This window comes from Sitodiplosis mosellana, unplaced genomic scaffold, assembly GCF_009176505.1.
Source record: "Sitodiplosis mosellana isolate CC-2019 unplaced genomic scaffold, AAFC_SMos_1.0 Smas_scaffold_6226, whole genome shotgun sequence".
NCBI classification, from domain to species: Eukaryota; Metazoa; Arthropoda; class Insecta; order Diptera; family Cecidomyiidae; genus Sitodiplosis; species Sitodiplosis mosellana.
This window is the reverse complement of record NW_022601467.1, coordinates 2,291,559-2,312,272: the sequence shown is the minus strand read 5'-3', so window position 1 is coordinate 2,312,272 and position 20,714 is coordinate 2,291,559. Positions and strand designations below refer to the sequence as shown.

Genomic DNA, 20,714 nt, shown 5'->3' with positions numbered 1-20,714 from the left:
CGAAAAGGTCTGTTTAATCACAAATAGAGGAAAGAAAGTTTTCTATTTGATTGCTCATCACACGCATGCCGTTCATTCTTTTTTTCTCTGAGTGAGTGTGTTTCTGTCTCTTGCTCACAATTTTTATGTTCGTTTTTTCCACATACAAATTTGAAGTTTATTTTTAAATATTGTAATAGTTATGTGCGGCGAATACGTCGTAATTATTATAGCATTATTAATGCTGATAACGATCATAACACATATTTTCGAAAGCACCACAAATATTTCAATATTCTCGGCAATTTCATTCGAATATTCGGCACCGAAAAAAAATATAAACGCAAATGATATTTGAGAGATGAAAAACGAAAGCCCTCAGTCAAATTGCGTGTGTGTGTGTGTGTGTGGGGAGGATGAGGGAAAGTGCGCAATGAATCGTGATGGCAATATTTAGATGTATGAGCAATGTTTTAATTATAAATAAAACATTCACGGTGTAATCAGACGATCTTCGATGCCGATGATATTTCAATTAAAAACTTTATATTTACAGTAAGAATTGTATGTGTGGCTTTTAAAATCGAAAACCCGTTAGATTGTTTTTTTATTATTGCGGTGGGAAAAATTCATGAAATTACAATGAACGAAGAAAAAAAATTGCGAATAAAAACGCTTCTGGCGATCTGTCGAGCAAAAAGTTCGCGACATGGCAAAATTTATGTTCCATAAAAGAGAATGCACGGTGCTCAATGATGAATGAAAATTCCATGTCTTTGATTTCTGAGTCGTGTGTACTGTTCGTATTGTACAAAATACACCTAAAATTGACCAAATGACCTGACCGACTTGCACTGCGCTGCTGCCTATTACATCATTAAAAATCGATTTGTTCTACGACATCGGCCGACAAACCGAAATCATTTTGCGGTTGGTTTTTTTTTCTTCGTTTTTCTGATTGTTCGATAACATCAAATGGCTTTGTAATTGCATCGAACTAATAACCATGGAGCATTAATTAAACCAACGGATGCGTTTTGTTCAGTCCCAACACTCCTCTCCGTCAATTCAATCGTAAAGCATTCTTTTTTTCGGAACGATGCATTGCAGAAACAAAAATCATTCATGCTTTCGAATCAATATATAAAATGTATCATGCATGTGATATCTTACCTTCACCATCGGTACTAAGTGACCCTGGAAAAATGCTAGGATCACGCACACGCTCTTCGCTGGTACGATCTGAAAATTGAGATAAAAGAAACTGTTTAGAGAAATCCACTTCGAAAAATATTTTCTGACTCAAAGCTCATTCGCCGAAAAATGTTTGTCATAAGTCAAGGAAATGCGGAATTTTATTTCTCAGAAACACTGAACTCGCTTGAGATTTTCAACAGTTCAATTTGGCTTACGTGAAGATAGTAACCCCAAAGAGCTCTCTTCTGTAAAATGTGCAAATCGAATGATTTCGCATACATAAAATGGGATAATCTATCACAATCCTATTTGTCACCATGCTTCAAACAAATGTGCTGTATTTCAAACATTTATTGTACCATGGAAAGCACGAGCACTGGTGCAACGCTTGTATTCGTGAAACCAGTCGTTTTGATGTAACAACATATATATTACATGTTCACGCCGACCAGTTTGACATAAAATAAATGCACCGCATTTTAATTGATCATCCAGTTAACGTTTTGCAAAGTGTATTGGAGCCGCAGTGAAGCAATCGAGTGTGCATAAAATAGCAATCAATGCTCTCTTTTTTTCTTTCTCTTATTCATGGTCTCTTGCTTCTGGCCGCTTACTATTCTAAACAATCAGTAGCGAATTTTGTTACTGTCTTCATGAGCGCCTGATCAAAAAGTGAATGAAAGCCACATATCGGAAAGATTCGACACTAATTATGTGTACATTGTTTTCCAAGCGCATCAATATCATTCTTTTCATTTTCTGTAGCTGTTGCTTCAGATTGATTGAGCTACTTTGCTTATCTAAATGATGTTTTGCGAAAATGACATTTTTCACTGGTGAATCGGTCTACTTAGTGCAATTTATGGCAATAAATTTCTTTTGGCATGCAAAAACCAAATTCCCATAAACTTTCATTTGGGATTCCTGGCTTTTATGGAAAAATACGTGGACACTTCGTAAAAAAAGGAATAAAAGGTAGAAAAAAGGAACAAATTCAAGTTCAAATGAAGATCATCAATATGCAAATTTGCAGACATCGTTGTTGGTGTCGTTCTTTCTGTCCGATAGTAGACAAATGTACTTGCAATCATACGCAGTCAGTCTGTTAGAGAGTTGCGTTTGTTCATCGATACATATTGAAATGACTTATCGCTCGCTTGACGCAAAAGGCAACAACAACATTTTTTCGATAAATTGAAACAATAAACTATATTTGTATATTTATGCGTCAATAAATGTGCGCAGTGCATTCACCTTTTGCTTTATTTACTAAGCGAGTTTCACACGGTTGCAGACAGTGATATATGTAGTAAAATTAAATAAACAAAAAAAGGAGAAAAAAATGGCGAATAAGCAAAAATACACAGTACACAATCGATACACTGTCTCATCGAGTTCAGCGGCGGTTGCAACATTGTGATTGCGATGCATTTTTTCATATTTTTAATGCCAGTGCCATAGCACAAAAAAATGCTTGATTCACCTTTTCAATTTTAGATTGTAACAGTCATAAAGTGGTTATTTTTGAAGAAACCAATCACTAAACGATCGAATCAACCGCAAGCGAAAAACCTCGAACTAGAAATTCTATAAGGATCCATATATTTATTGGTGTATCGGTTAGAGTGATGTATTGACATAGGAGAAATTGGTTTTTGTGAATGAAATCATTTTCGTAGGGTATTTCACTCTGTGTATACCTGTTCAGCGCTATGGCCAAACAATACAACAAACAATAATTGAAGTGAGGTAAAGGACGAGAGAGAGAGAGAGAGAGAGAGAGAGAGAGGAATGTGTGTCATATTTGCTACGAGGCGCCGCCAATGAAACGTAGGCTTATCAGGATGGAGGGTCATGTTTATTGTTTATCTCAAATAAACAATGTAGAAAGGAATAGCCCTTACATGATATTTCAAAATAAAACGGCTAAAGTCGCGACACACAATCCAGCCACAAAGACATATGGATACGATTGGACAGGTCTACCTTATTTCCTTCTGATTATTTTTTTCAAGTGCATTCGAAACTACATAGTGAATGGCATAGGAGAGAAAAAGACAGAAGAAATAAACGAATCGAAATCAAGACGACGATACGCAAACAAAGGAGAATAAAAACTATCGTCGACGACAGCAAGACGATAACAAAACGATGAGAGAAAAGACAGAAAAGCAATGCTCAAAAACCGACTATGGATTTTGCCTGTTTCGTTTCCTTTTTTTTCTCTATGTACGTTGCGTCAACATGTGAGCACATCGGATAGCCTGCACATTACAGTATTATTTACAGTCATTTTTCGATTTGTGGCATAAATCTCTTTTCATGCAGCACCTTTCATCGTTTTCGTGTCTATGTATTTTTGTTTGGTGTGTAAGTGTTTCAAATGCTATGTGATGTAAGCAGTGAAACCGCATTACCATTGCACTTCAGCTCGCCGCACACATGTAAATGCATTCGTAAGCGCCAGCGCCGTTTTAAAAATTTTGTGATTAGGTTTCTTTTTTACATCGCACTTGATTGCCGCCTTCCCATTTTCTTGGTGTTTCGGTTCATTCGACAGCTATTATTAGCTGAATTGAAGGCGACTAGCAACTAAAAAGAACAATGAAATCGGACAGTGTCTGATAGCAGACTACAAACATATGTAAATGTGGGCATTGAAGATTCGATAGAAAACATTTCACTCATGAAAATATCCAAATAATCGATCAAACTCATACAAACTCGCTTAAATTCATATTAAATCCAAATGAGTCTGTTACGTTTTTAGCCGCATTTTATATGTTTCTCATTCTCTGTGAACTGAAACATCAACGGAAAGTTGAAATAAAATAAAACACATATTCTTGAATCTTTTACGTCTAGGTTAATAGGCGAGACTGTTCAAGTCGAATCGTCGATGTCTGCGTAATTTCATATAGACGAAGGAAGAATAAAAAAAAACATTCCCAAAAACCAATTTAATGGCGTCACTTTATCTTAACTCGTCTCTACTTATTTTCTGTTCTGTCTGTTTTTGTTCCATTTTATTGTTTTTAATTTTGTTATTCAATTCGTTTCAGCTTTATCGAAAATTAACAGAAAATTTATAGATCAGTGACAATAACTCCTTGATAATTGCCTCTTTTGACTTATTTTTTTTTATTTTTTTTTTCTTTCCCTTTCTTTCTCTTATTCGTATGGTGCGATTCAATATTAAACTGGCACACAATACGTGCAGACAGTGTACAATATACATTGTCTATTATAGTATAGAACTTACCTTCGGGTTTCAGTCTTTCCATGGCAAATTGTGAGTAAGGAGGTGGAGGTGAATCTGTAAATATGAAAAGGAACAGAAAAAAACATATGCTTACTATTATTAATTTAATCATAAACATTTCCGATTGTATCGGTTTTATTAATGAAGTGTAACCGTTAAAAGTCGACCGTTTGGCCGTTGTCATAATTCTGAATATATTCGACAGTAAGCCACCAATTCATGTATGCGCAACCATGGCTGTTGAATGTTGTAAATACCTTGTGATTTATTTGCGAAATGCCAATCGGATTTATAGAATAGGAAAATGATGAACACAACCAAGGGAAAAAGCAAAAGAGAGTGTGTATAATAGAGATAAAATGAGAAGACATCTTTGAAGAAAAAAAAATGTAAATTTTCGACAAGATGATTAATAAAAAAGATCACAACAGAAATTCACAGTGTCAGAGACACAATACATCTATCCGGTCGGTATTTAAGAAACGGTAGATAAACTATAAAACTTTTTATTACAATTTTTTTTTCATGACTGACATGATACCAACACACACCCATGCAAGAAGCAATAGTAGAAATTAGAAATGGGCACATGCAAGATATACACAAACACACATCATCTATCTCTCTCTCTCACTCTCTTTCTCGTGCGTTCTCTTGTCGACGAAAAATCCTGACCGGAAGATGAGACCATAAAAAGAACTTTACTCGGATTAACGAAAAAAAAAATCGTTATCAAATTGCTTGGCTTGGTTGAGCATGTTCCATGTATTAACGCTTATTCATATATGGCAGAGAGACAAATCCGAACGACAAACATCAAAACAGCTTAGACGGGAAGCACACATATGTTTATTATAAAATTTTTTAACGCAAACGTTAGATTAAACTAAATGGCATGACCATGCGAACCCAAGTGGAATTTTGAACATCACACAGTGAACAACCTAGATGATTTCCAAGCTCAACGTACCATTTCAGTTACGCGCAAACACACACATATTATGCTATATGTGACACAAAGTGATATGCTTAAAAGACGATCTATGTGCTGCTAATCTTTTCGTGTAATTTATATTGGTCGCATTCTATGATCACGAGAAGGTAACTTCATTTCCACTCATTTCCATTGCTTGCTGAATCATTGCCGTTTTTTTCATCGTCTAGTCAATCCAATCGACAGAGGCATAGAGTCGATGGAAATTGCATGGCGAACGGAAGGAATGAATGATATGAATGGTGAAGCACGCAATTCGTTCGGTCGCATGTTGAATCAAATGGTCATTTAATGGTCACAAAGAATGACCATTTATTGAATAACTACTATTTAACTACACTGTTAGTCGGTTCTTTGTAATTTTTTGCATTTCGGGCGTTTACACTTTGCTATTTTCAAAATGTCTGCACTCACAGTCGGGAAAAAATAGAGATAAACGACGCACATTCATTTCAATCGATCTGCATTTTCGAGCGCATTGCCAATATGTGGCCCTTGTCATTGGTTACGCTTAGCTTTTGATAAATTGTATGATAACCTGTTTTTGTTCCCTGTTCATGTACACTCCCTCCTTTTCATCTCCGTTTGTCCACCGCATTTCGATTTTAGAAAACCAATTAAGCAATTTATATGAAGAAAAAAAAAAGAACCAACGAAAAAAAAGACCGAGACTTCAAATCGAGACAACGAGAACAAGAACCAGCACAACCGATATACATGTAATGGACTAAGACATGGAATGTATATACGTTAAGTCACAGCAACGAAGCATGTATACAATTCCAATTTCAATTCCAACTTCGAATGGACATTTACTGTGTACTATTTATATGAAATGTCACATCTTTAATGTGCATTGCGTTTATGATCATTTGATCGTTGGATTAGTAGCCGTGCATTTGATTCTTGATTTTTATTCACCGTAAACCAATTGGTTTTTGATTGGGAGATGGCGAAAGATCAAAACAAGAACACACACATGTGAAATTAGTTTATGAATTTGAAAAAAAAGAAAACAAACGAAAGAATCTGGCCGATTCTATTGGCAGTCGAAAAAATTTGTGCAAAAGTGAACTTTAAAATGGTAAAATCAAGTAACTGATTGTCATTTCATTGCATTTGACAGTCATCATCTGTAAATTTATTTTGTCCACACGGAAATTAAAAGCCAAACGAGTGACCGAACGTATTCGATTCTTCATCATACCGAGATACATGCATTTCACTTATACATTAGGTCCGCAAAGAACCTCAATTTCCGTATCGCTTACATGTATATGGTTCTCTCTGTGGTCTTTTTGTGTATGAACGTGCATTGGTATGTCATGCTTTTGTAACTCCACACACATTGCTCTTTTGTTAAACGAAGAAGAAAAAGAAGAAAAAAAATGATCGAATGGGACTTTTTTTCTTTCATTTCCAGAAATCAAATAGGAATGTAAACGCCACATGAAAGAAAAAAGTCAAACAGTCGAAGAGAATGATGCGATTCCAAGAGGAGTGGATATCGGACAAAAGATAACTTAAACATTTCGCCGGTTTTCCTTTTTCTACGTTCGTTCGCTCGTTGGCTCTCCGATTTTTCTTGTATGGGCTTCGACAAAAAAAAGAAGGCACACTGAGAGTAGAAGACAGAAATACATCAGGCTAATGGATTTATAATATAACCAAAACGTGCGCAATGTATATACATATTTGTATTTAGAGGTTTAAATAGAGTATGAGCATGTACGATCTACACTGAAGAGAAGAGAAATGAAGAGATGAAAAGTTGAACATCTTGTAAAAGTTTTCAATTCAACGGTTGCTCTTGGCTGCGCCATTCTTCTTCTTTTTCTTCTCTTCCCTTTTTTTCTGGTCATTTTGTCGTTGCTATTGTTGGTGTTTTTTTCCATTTTTTTTACTGGCCTATTCATTCCTGTTTGTTTTGGCTTGTTTGGCAAGCTTGTGTATGCGATTCTTGTGAATTGTTTGTGTGCTTATTCGGATTTTTCTTCAATTTTTTTTTCTACCTTTTTCTCTTTGTTTCTGTTTGCACAGATAGTGGCCGTGAACGGAAAATGAACGAAAAAAAAATGTTCAAAGAACAAATAAAAACCAACATCGACAGAAATGGTGGAACACAAAAGTCGACGATGAAGAAAAAAAAACACACAAAAACCGAACAGACTTTATTGAAGTCTTCAATTCCAAGTAGAGTTTGACCATAGCATAAACCAAATATAACAGATAAGGATTAAGGAGAGGATCTTTCGTCAGCAAACGCCATCGTAATTAATATCTTTTTTCCCGTCACCGCTGTCGTATTCTTTGTGTGGATGTGTGTGTGTGTGTGTGTGTGTGTCTTTATTGAACGAGATTTCAACTTGAAACATGCATTGCATGTTTATCGATTTCAAATCGATGCTCCACTATTTAATTTGTTGATGTTTGTTCTTTTTAATGTGATCCACAGCATAAACAATCTGTGTAGCTTCATTGAAAATTTTTGTTTTACGTGCTACTATGGTTTGTTTCTTTCTTTTGGCTTTTTCTTCTGAGCGTTTCAAGTAATTACACAGAATGATCGATCTCAAATGTATTTCGAATGGGAAATCTATTTTCGTTGACTTTCGATTCTTGTCTATTTTCTATGAAAACCGTTGCGCTTTTTGGTTGTTTATGTTGCTGTTGCTGTTGCTGATGCGTGTTCACAAACTGAAATGACGAACATTTTGATTGGTTGAACAAATGTGATCGTTAGATCACACTCGGCATTTTTTTTTTTGTATATCGGAACCGTTACGCAAACTGGTGTGAAAGAATAACACATACAAACACAGTGAGCATTCCATAAATCAAATGTGAATCGATTATGTTTATATTCGCGACGCAAATATAAGGCAAAAATCGATCGACGTTTTCGTTTCCCTCTGATGTTTCTCATTCACATACACACACACACACATATGGCAAACGCTCGAATGTGTTTAACATACAAAGTGTGTTTAGCCTACGCAATCCGAATGAATCGATGTCTTCTCCGCAAAAATATTACTACGTTGCTTCTAAAAGTGTACAAATAGTAAAAACGTTTGAGAGCGCGCATGAGAGAAAAAAAAACACAAGCATCTTTCATACATAATTTGTACACCATACAGATCGACAGGAAAATTTATTTTTGAGCATCTCATAAAAATAAGTATTTTTTTGTCTATCAAAAATCACATCGAGTTTTGTAAATGGACATCGCAAAGAATACAAATGCACGAAAATGTTACAAAGAAGAATTCAACACACATGGTGTAGCATTGAACATGATTTTCTGAATGAATCAGTCGATCGTATTTTTGATCTTGTTTAAACACTAAGCTTATAAAAATTCAAGAATCGCTTGAGATTCTGATATCATCATTTTAATCATATCGTTTTAGCATTTATAATATCGATCTCTAGCATGTAATGAGTGTCAACATGGGCTTTTGCTATCCGAAACGCACAACTTCTATCGAACTGATGAGCTGAACGAAAATGAGATAGGGATAGAACGAGAGAGAGCGAGAGAAGGGGAAGAGGGAGATAGATACAACATTCATAAAAATATAAATGTTCACATAAAGTTTTTGGCATACGATTTTGTAGTTTTCCATTATTTCTGTTTTTTTTTTCTGAATGAATACAATAAATCAAACGACTAAAGGGGCTCTCTGTATTGGATGGATTTCGCATGGAAATGAGTAGTGGTCAACTCAACCTATTTGGATTAACATTTGACTTGATCCATCGAAAATTGACACCGTCGACCATTCAAGTGCTTTGTCTATGTGTATATTCCTGTATTAACATAATAGTCCCAGCTTAAAATGATCACCAGCAATGACACCGTGATGGTTTCAGTCACAACGGATTCTATTGCGTTAAGTCGTTAATAGTTGACACATTCGATAACAACAACAAAATACTCTTTGATTTCGATTGGTTGGTTTTTCGATTGCACTTAAGTCAATCGCACGTTTGTCAATCGGTTGAAGGTACCCGTTTGCCAATGATATTGAGCTGGAAGAGTATTCGTGTTGTGTCGGTTTTGTGGTGTTTGAAATGCGCGTGCAACACACATAATGCCAAATCCATTGACAAATCAGATTCACCAAAAGCACACATACACACGCACCAGCCGAATGATGAATCAAAAGCAGGTTATTACTTTCTGTTCCATGTTTTTATCGCTATCTCTGTTTGATCGCTTTTTACGTCTGGATGAGAACATGTTAGAATCCAAACTGCCCAAATTATACAACAAATGAGGAATAATCCCCTTTGTGCGATAGTATTCGAGTTCCCGAATACGTATACTTAGCGCGATTTCTGACTGTCTGTGCGACTAAATGACTTGTTTCTTCGCATTGGTCTCACTTTTTGTATTCAAAACTGGATTAGATGGTTTTTGAATAATGATTTGTATGTATGGTTCTGAGCTTCACGTTGAGAGTCGTTTACAAATGCAAAACCATTAGCCAGCTACACTTCGGCCACATATATATATAAATGGAGAGAGAGATTGAGAGAAAAAAGTGACAACAACAAATAGCAACAGCAACAACACAACAGCCGTAGAAGCAACATCAGTAGCACTCGCATATATCGCGCGCGCATGTGAACAGCTAATCAAACAAAAATTACCACCTGATTATTAAGCTGAAGTGAGAGCAAACAGCTCTTTAATCATATTTAATTTACGGCTCAACTGTATCATTAATCAATTGTAGAGTACAATTCCAAATGGTCTTTCGCTTTTGCGAGCTTGTTTTCTAACTGGCGAAAAGCGCTCATTTCTAGATTACTCTGAAATTATGGTTGAGCACGGCGGCTAGCATCAAAATGAACATGAAATAACTATTTACCATTTCCATCGTAATTAGGTCGTTATTGATATCGCACTGCGAGAAGTTGAGACAAAAGAAAGGAACAATTTGAGTTGAAAATTAAACGGCTAAACCGAATTGTCCATTGGTCGACACTCAACCAATAATTCGCTAAGAAAAAGTAAAACAAACCGCACAATGAAACCGGTGACACAAGACGCTAATTATAATTATTCGTAATTGTATGTTGCCGTTGTTTCATGCAAAGACCATTTCAAAATTTATGTAAAACATTTCACAAAACATCTGCGATCCAATATCGCAATGCTCTTGATCGAGACAAAGCCAAATCAAATTATCGATTGTCAATTACAATTGCCGAGCAAATTAAAAAATGTCCAACGATTAAGATAATGGGGTGTGATCATTAACAATATTCTTCAATGTATATACTTAATGCCATCAATTGGGGACCCTTCGCATTCATTTTCAGCTAAACGAATTTCAAGACGAGTATTTGGGCTTTTTTTTTACCGACACCAGTGCGCTGTGCAACAGAAACAATAATAGATGTTCTTCGTGAACGGGAACTACACGAAGCATTTTCTATTGAGCGACGGAGAGAGAGAGCCTTGCCGTGCAAGCTTTTTTGTGTGTGAGCACTATTTAGTGTATGTGTGCTCAAAACGAAAGTATTCAAATTGAAACGAAAATACAAACACACACTCATACACAAGGTAGCGAGCTGGCAAGCTGGCAAGCGTTGAGTACCTTTTCGCTTGGAGTATACACATTTGAAAGTATGCACATTGCAACATGTATACAGCGTTTCATTTGTTTGTTTGTTTGATTCTTGCTATTTATTCAATTTTGCTAAAATTACTCGTTGCGCGTGCCCATTTCCTGGCGCCAGCAATAAGTCTTAATGTTGTTTATGAATATAATTAGTTATACAAAGCTATTTCTTGCTATTGTTACCACTACTGCTATTCACGCTTCTATCGTCACTATCAAATGTATTATATTTTCGTTTTTCGTTGGTAGACAAAATCAAAATTTACACACATATTTTCGTTTAGTGCCTCAAAAACCAAATATTTGCTCCATTCTTGTGGCTTTCATACCGTCTGCTATGTAAACGTTTAATATAATCTATTTGAGGTTTCAACTTTCGCTCGCTCAAACGTATTTTCGCTGCTATTTCAAAAACAGGACACATTTGTTCGGGTTCTGTTGGTGCGAAAAATGAATGACCTTGAAATGCAACAAGAAATCCAATTCAATCAGACAATTCAGCGCATTATCAAAATTTTAAATATTCATTTCGTTCTCACAATACATAAAATCGACTAAAACTGATTCTCTTCCGCTCAGTATTCTACCGCCGTTAAATAATACATATGATTGTTTTTTTTTTCATTCTAATTTTTGTTCCCGTATTTGAAAAAAAAAAGTCTTTGTTCAATGCCTTTTTCTTCTCTCTTTTCCCGAATGTGAATTCCTGTGTGCAATCGAAAAATGGGAGTGAAACTCAAACATAAAAAAGGAACCAAATTCATGATGAGTCAAATGGGTTAATGTAAATCCAATTCTTGAGCACAAAAACTGCCGAGAAAACATTGAATTATAACACGAAGCGAGGAGCAGACGAGAAAAAACGAAGAGCCGTAGAAAGAGAGCGAAGGAAAAATAAAACATTAATAGTAACGTTCATGTGTTTGTATGGATTAAGATTCCATACAAATTACATAGTAGGCGCCATAAGAATGTTATTGAAATAAAGCCGGCTCGACTTATGAACATAAAGGCAAACACAAATAGCACCGACCCAATACATATACTATCTGCACGAAGTGTAAGAGGCAGAATGAGCGAGAGAAGGAGCGAAAGAGAGGGAGTGAGAGAGAGTGCGCGCGCGAGTTTAAAACCAACGCAACGCACAGTGTATGTATTTCCACGTCGGTACCGACGACTATACACATGCACTGCCCGTATCAGTCTATAGAGTATATTGTGTCTGTATAAAGTAGGCATCAGTGAAACGTGTATATTTGCGCCCATCGACTTGATATGAACGTAGCCAGAACATAAAATGCAAAACATTATATAAAATGAAGAGGCAAAAAAAACCTTGATCAAAATCAATTTTCTCTCTATCGGTCAGATTGCGAAGATCCATTTCGTTGCAATATGGAAATCATTGCAGTTTGTTTTCCCATATTTTGATTGCATATTAATAAGATGACATGAGCGATCGTTTGTACAAAAGCGAGCGTTTTTTTTGCTCTGTGCTCTGTCCAGAAGAAGACTATCTCGTTATTGAGAGAGAGATGGATAGAGAGCAATGAAAATGCTATTCGAACCGAGAGAAGATGACAAAGAAAAAGAAGAAGAAGAAGGAGACGGAGAAGGGAATAAGAAGAATTGTATATTGGAAATGAATGAAATGAGATGAACTGAGAGGAGAAAGAGAAGAGCCAGACAAAGAGTAAATCACGAAGAACTATAATTTTTATGAAGACGCCAACAGATTGAAAGCAGATAGTGAGACTCGAATTCGGATTTCAATGCAACAGATCTCAGAATATGTGTGTGCTGGCTGGTTTTGTTTGTATGAGTGAGAGTATCGATTCATTCTTCGTTGCGATTGCGGTACCGTTCAGCCGTTGCTGTGTTGATTTCTCTGGACTCTTTATATTTTCATCTTTTTCTTCTGAGAAATACTCTGGTTTCAGTATCATTTCATTTTCTTTTCAAGTATTTCGTTTCTCTATTTCTTTCCGTAGTTTTTTGAGTTGCTATGAAATGTGCTGGACACCGATTTTCGTAAGAAGCGATCATCGATCTTTGATGTGCTTAGAATGAAATGGTTTGAACTTCGTTCGGGTGGACGCTGTTGTGAGTACGACTCTTCACTTGTAACTCTCGACATCAATCCTGTTTCAAAGCCATGACTGACAGTGAAGCAAGTGTGAATTCAGGCGAAATACAACGAAAAAAGATCATTTTTGTTGATTTAAAAACGTATGCAATTGCGAAATGTTTGGAATGGTTGTTCGTCCAATGTTTTTTGTTTTCATTTGTTTGCCTTCATTTTTTTTCTCTTTCTCTGCGACATTGTTTCAGCTTTTACACAGTTCGAGGACTGAACATATCATGTTTATAATAATGTGTCAGCTTGGTCACAAAATTTCATCCAAAGAATTTGGCTACGTTTTCATTCAGAAGCACCGAAATGATCAGCATAGATATATCAATCAGGTCGATTCATTATTTATAGAACATGTTTGTTTAAACAATCCATGTTTTCTCTCTGTGTGTCAAAAGTTTTTATATTGATTTTGCTGTTGACCAAAAACAAAGGTGTTAACCAAATCATTTTATCAAATATGTGGACGAGATCAAACCAGCCCGATTGGCTATTTTGTCATTGTAAATTGATGCCAAAACGAGAATAATTATCTATTTCAAATATATTCAACCGTTCATTTGATTGGTATCAATGTTATTGCTCGGCCAAAACCTCTCAAAAAACCATATGGAATGAATATGGGTTTTCGTTAATTAGAAATATGTGTAAACGAAATGGTTGTATGGAATGTCGACACAGAGACAGAGGCGCTGAGTGTGTGTGTGAGAGAGAGAGAGAGAGAGAGAGAGAGAGAGAGAGAGAAACAAACGTGCGGACTGTGTGCCACACAACTAAAATACACCATTGTATCATACCAACGAAAACTAAAGTGCGCACGGAGCAGCTAATTTACGTCGTCTATGTGTGTAAATATTAAGCACCAATGCGTATCGGTGTATGCATATATATATATATATATATATATATACAACAGTGCAAAGCGAAAAAAAAGTCGCGTCATATTTTTTTGTATATTTATTTTATAGGGCAGGCGACATTCTACGGGCGCCAAGTTTTTGTTGTTGTTGTATTCGGTGTGTCGGCTTTTGCCTTTTGCTACAATATCGTGGAGTATATTGGCGAAATATGTGATACGAACTTGTGTACAGTGTTCGTGTCTGAATGCTCGCTTGGCTTTGCGGAGTCGAAAATTGATTTTCAATTGAGAGAAGAAAGAAGAAGAAAAAAATGAACACATCGGCCCCAAAACTATATAGCAACAAATTCTATACAAACCATAAGACGTTTTCAAGTGTGAATAACGAGGACTCTGACTTTTTTTCCGTTTCTTTTTATTTCATCCTATGCAAATCGAATTCCATTGATCTTGTTAGTGTCATAATGTTTCGAATGAGAAACATCTTTCAAATAAAATCGATTGAAAGCGCCACAATGTATGATGAGGATGGAACATGTTGGATTCAAAATGAGAAACTGAACCGAATGTCAAATTAAACGTTGGGCAAAAAGGATTTACTGAAACAAATACAAACTGAAAGTAAAACAAAATTGATTCTAGATGTGTGCGTCAATGAACTGGCAAACAAACACACAGCGCAGTTAGCACCATTCTAAAAATAATTTTGGGTAACTCTTTTTTCTTGTCCGGAGGGATGAGGGAAGTGAATGTACAAAAAGAAAATGTGAAGAAAAAAAAAACGCAAAGAACAGAAAAGAGAAAAATAAAACCAAAAAAGAACTGTACCTGTTCGACAAATCCGGAACCAATGTGTCGGATTGCAGCAAACATAGACGGGATCTGTTTCGTTTGGGCACGATGGTATCCGTTTCAGTTCGATTGCATAACGTAGATCGGGCCATCGCCACAGACGGCAGGCAATTACGTGCGGATCTTGGCCTTCGATTAACAGTCTCGGTACTAAAACACAATTCGTTGTTTGGCCATACTTGACCGCTTGGCATAGGGTCTCGACTTGTGCTTCTTTCAGTTTTTTGGTCAATGCGCAAAATAGTTGATACAGATTTGTGGTTTGCATATTGGCGGGATTTAATTGGTATTGAGCGGACGAATCGATGCTGCAATCGCTGCTGTTTCCATCTCCGTTTGAGTTGCCACACAAACAACCACCCCCATAGTCGAATTTCGTTGAATTGCACGAGCGCGATGATGGATTGCATTTTGGATGCTGGTGATAGTGATGCAGATGATGATGATGATGGTGATGATGCGTCGTCGTCATCGTCGTTGCTGTCGTCGACTGCATCGAATGTTGATCCAATTGCTCTTGATTCAGACTTGAGGCTGTTGTTGTGGCTAAACCCCATAGTCGTTTCAGATTTCGTTTGCGTTGAAAGAACATGGGGGAACAGCATTGGTAACAATTTTTTATTGTACTATTTTCGTTATCATTTCTTTGACAATAATTATTATTTAACGGTAAACTTGGTTCGCTTTCGTTGTTTATTAGAATTTTTTCGCTCATACCACACAACACCGCCGGCACAATCACGTTTTTTGCTTTGAATTTGTTGGTCGGTTTGATTGCAACACACAATGTTGATGCGATGCACCATTTGAAATCAATTTTGCTGTTTCTTTTCGCGCAAATTTTGGACAGTCTTTAGAAAAGTAATGAAGGGAAGATATATATAGATATATTCGAAAATGAGAATTGGTTTTGTAATTGGCTTGACTTCGGTACAAAATCGCTATCGTTTCGAATTCACACGGACACACAAATTTGATATTTTCCTCTTTGATTTTTTTCTTTTCTTTTCTTTTCTTTTCTTTTCTTTTCTTTTTATTAAATATTGATATTGATTTTGACTTTGATATTCACAATACGATTGATATGTTTACGTTTATTTTTGCAAAATGCAATTCGCGGTGATATGGTTCATTTCATGCGATAGATAATGCGAGTTCTACGCTTCTAGATGTGGTTTGAAAGCGACGAGACGGCTGTTGTTGGAAATCGAATTGTCGAGTTGTCGAATCGGCAAGAAGACAATCGCTAAAAATTCCTCCGATTTTGCACAGTGAACGAACAGTGAAAAATAAAATAAAAACAAAAAACAAAAATGTTAAATGAGAGAAAACAAATTCCAATATTTTGCGCGTAACGCCGCTGTCTTTAAGTAAGACCGAATTTCTTTTCGTCGAGATTCTACGCACTCACGACATGCACGGGCACACACACATAAGCCAATGCACATTTATATATCATCACAACCGCGATGTGTGCGCATACTTCCTTACATAAAAAGTTAGATACATTTAGCTATTGTACGGAACAGCGTTTGTTCGAACCGTATGCGATGGACTCTTGCTATCGGATATGTAGTATTGTTGTTTTCTTGTTACTGTTGGTGTTTTTTGCCGTTTGTATTTTGCTCTGCCATACCACAATGTTCGTATTCACACTCAGAATTCACATACGTGGCGTAACATATATAATACTGCACGATTTACTTCAGTCTCTGTGCGAGATGCTACAACGTAGACGCACACATGTAGATGATGACTTTTTTTTCGCTTTGGATCGTTCTTTACTTTTATTTTTCTTTTCTTTTTGAAATTTCGCATTCAAAGCAGCAATTGTTTCCTTTTTTTTCTTGCTCCCTTTTTCACTATATAGCACCGAGGATAGTTTGCGCACTCTTTCTCTCACAGTAAATAGATTTGTTGAAAAATCCGAATACGAATCGAATGAGACACTTCGATTGATTTTTTCTCTAAGTTTATTCAAAAATATGCCCGTTTCTTTATATATTCAAATAAATCATGAGACGAGAGCATTCGCATCTATTTCGTTATCGCCGCATTGTTTCGTATATATTCAATTTAATCGACACCAAATAGTCAAAGAATCATCGATCGAAGTAAATCACAGTGTTCGTAAACAATTCGCTGCTCAAAATCGGTTCGCTTCGATGTGAAAATGGTATGTAACAAAACTGAATTGTGATATGACGATTTTGATTTTGTTCTGTTTCTGCTTTTTTATTTATTTATTTTTTGATTGTTTTTCGCTCAAATTTCGACGGCATATGTGATCAGTCAAGTCAAACTAGTTCATGCACACATATCTATCCGCTTATATTGCACAATGATTAGAATGCATTCAGTACATTCGGCTATTGATCTCACATGAATTTTGCTTGCTTTTGTCTTGTCTCGGCTCCTCTCGTCTTTCGTTCTCTCTCACACACACACTCTCTCTCTTTTTGCTCGATTAATTGGCCGATTTTGTTTATGGTCGATGAATCAATATTTATTTCATTTATTTACTTGTCAGTGCACAAAAAAGTGTGTTCAACGTCACTCTGGTCGTTGTCTCTCATCACTTGGAATTTTCGAGTGTGGTTCAAAACGTTGTCATTAACGAATAATCAACTTCACTTAAAGCATAAACAATTCTTTCATTTTCATTAAATGTTTCGTCCAGTGTTTTTTTGGCTTCTATTGATTAATTCAGGCGGCCCGTCGTTTCGTTGACTTTTCTCAGGCTCCCGTAAATTTATAACCTCGTTTAATCGATGGGCTTGTTTATATGCCTATGACTTTTGTTTCCATAAATTTCATTCAGTTGCTTTGATGATGTTTCAATTTAAAAACAAAAATATATTCATATAACAATGCCTAATTGTAAGCCGCATACGCCTAAAACTTATCGGTTTTGGTTTTCGCTTTTGCTTTTGCTTGATTATGTTTAAAATTTACCGTGTGTTCACCGTTTTTTTTTATTTAATAACGAAAACAAAAATACGTAAAAAACGAATGAACGAAATTAAATTTTGAAAACAGAATAAAATAAAAATAAATTGATCAGCGACATTCGTACGTATCGCTCTTATCTCCTCTATTCCTTAAGTCATACTGATTACTCGTACGGGCATTCGAAAAAATATATCTTTCAACAGCAACAACAGCAGCAAGAGCAGCAGCAGCAGCAGCAGCAGAGTATTGTGAGCGCGTTTAGTTGTGACACCAGCCGATAGAGTACCAGCGTGGGATCTAGCGCCACTAAAACACTCACACGGCACCGTTCGTACGGTTTGCTGTTACGGCTGTTCTTATATGTATACATGCACAATAACTCCGCTGTGTATCAATATTCACCATTCATTGTGTATCAATGTGTGTATTCACGGCGGTGTTCAGTGTGTTCGCCTTTTCTACACATGTCAGCAGCAGCGGCGACGGCAACAACATCAGCAGCATGTCTTCGTTCGTACGATTCTGTGTAGGTTGTGTGCGCATATGTCGGTGTGTTCGGCTGTGTCTTTCGATGATATTCGTCACAATTACGTTCATGAATGCAGGTGTTTCGAACCCATTTGTAGGAAAACTGTTGCAAATGTACGATGCCACCATGGCCAATGAAATTTAGGAAAAGTTATTTCTTTTTTAAAGCAATCCAATACAGAATGTTCCTCTCCTTATTTTCAGCTTAAACAGAATCAAATGCGTTTGCGGTCGATTTGAATAGTGGAATCGCCGATTTTCTTATACAATACATAGTATCCTATACAGTTTTTTTTTTTCTATGGATCAAAATATTCAGTTGGTTTTGGTTACGTGAAATAGAAATCAGTTGGGTTCGTTCAAGACAAGCGACACCATTGTCTAGACACTAAATTATTAAAGCCATGTACAAATAGGGTGTCACGGCCAAATTAGTTGGATCATCACACAGAGAAAAAAAGTCCAAGTCAATGGTCAATTAAGTTTAACGCAATCATTTACTTCACATTATGCACAATATGAATCATCTGCCATAATTAATGATAAATTCAATTTCAGACACAATTCCAACTGTCGCCGTTCAGTAAGTGAACCGAGACAAAAAGCTGATTCAAAATCCAAGCCACTCTAGTGCACACTTAAAAGAATTGTCGGCATTCGTATGTGTATAATATGTGTGCGTCAGTGCGTCGCGACACCATTGCATTGCGCTCACGCTTATGCTGGATCTTATATGGAGGTCTGTTTTCCACATTATCGTTGCTCGCACACGGTGTGTGTTGGTGTCTATCTTTCGGTCGTTTGTTCGTTTACTCGTTTATTCGTTTAAGGCGAGTATATATAATGTTTGTACGGGAAAAACTGAACATAGTAGAATGCCAATTGGTATTGTTGCTGTCGTAATCGCCGTTGCTGTCTCCGTGTCCGTCGCCGTCGTCGTTCGATTCGGCTGAGGAAACCATGGCATAGGAAAAACACAATGCATTCAAATAAAATATCGGATTTTCATACATTTGGTCGCGTATATTGTTGTGCATTTGGTGTGCGAATGCGCTTTTGTATGTAAGATTTTGTAGATGGAAGTTTCATTGATAAAATGAAAAAAAAAAAGAAAAAAAAGAAATGCAAAGTAACCACGTGCGCCATACACAAACAAACATATCTTCACCACATGCTAACAAGCAGCCAAAAAGAACAGCGATCCCGTATCGAATGCGATGCCCATTTCCAATAATTTTGCATAAATTTTGTTGTATTTATTACTATAAACGGTACAACAAAAAAATATGCACGAAAAGTTATCATTTACTGTAAAATTATTGCATAATTTCTTCTTCCTGCTGCAATGATTTAACCATTTACTTGATAAATTCATTAAAATGCGCATGACTCGTCAATTTCATCTTAATTTTTGATAATAAAGTTACTAAATGTTGCTCGTTTTCCTACCTTCGAGTCATGGAGGAATACGCAAACGAACGAACGAACGAACGAACGAAAATTGACATCAACGCATAAATGACTGCCGGCTCATTTAGTCGTGATAGAGTTATCGTTATTAGAATGAACACACGGAATAAAGATAGCGAAAAATTAATGATGCAAAATCCGATCTGCAAAAGTCGTTACAATTACGATGCATATTATATGATCTAAATCTTCTTTTGTTTTCAAGAAACACGGACCAGCGATCGCACACACACATAAATCAAACGAAAATCAGCCGATGATAAACATGATTCCTGTGATGATATATGATGATTGATCGCATAAATGGAAATAACGTATCAATTTATGTGTCGTGAAATTTTTATTGCTATTTTACCATTACCATCCCAGGTCCGGCCCAACCATGAGAAATGCATTCAACTGGTGTCTCCGGCGAAACGCTTGCGCAATGCACGAAAATGACATGCTGATCTGCGACGAGATGATTGCAAAGTATCCCATTAAATCGAATGTTATTCAAATGATGTGACATCTTGTTTCTGTGGATATTCCTCCAAAATCATCATATCCTTCCAATTGAATTGAACATTCATTCAAATAATTCCCAATCGAAAATATGAAAATAATAATAAAAGTACATGTACAAACTTGAACAAAAACACTCGCATAAAATAGTCTAATTACTAGCATTATATTAGGCATAGTATGCAGACAGGAAAAAGCGCACTGTCAACGCGGATCTTTCTGTTTCCGGCTTTCATAGATACTACGCGAGCGGTCATTAAATTTGCAATCCGTTTGTATACATTTCCATTTTGTGAATTTACGATGCGGGAATTCAAGATAGAAACGACAGTTAGCTTGTTTGTTTA

General features: G+C 36.3%; 1 protein-coding gene across 1 annotated transcript in view; it reads right to left on the bottom strand.

Moving 5' to 3' along the window:
* The window catches only part of LOC129578528 (mothers against decapentaplegic homolog 6), a 33,153-nt gene extending 13,820 nt beyond the window's left edge, over nucleotides 1-19,333 (bottom strand). Inside the window, exons 1-3 of the mRNA XM_055467255.1 lie at nucleotides 14,890-19,333; nucleotides 4,439-4,492; nucleotides 1,153-1,221 (exon numbers count right to left, since the gene is read on the bottom strand). Coding sequence (XP_055323230.1) covers nucleotides 1,153-1,221; nucleotides 4,439-4,492; nucleotides 14,890-15,628 — 862 coding nt within the window. The 5' untranslated portion in view covers nucleotides 15,629-19,333. The remainder of the gene's footprint in view (nucleotides 1-1,152; nucleotides 1,222-4,438; nucleotides 4,493-14,889) is intronic.
* Nucleotides 19,334-20,714: the final 1,381 nt, after the last annotated feature.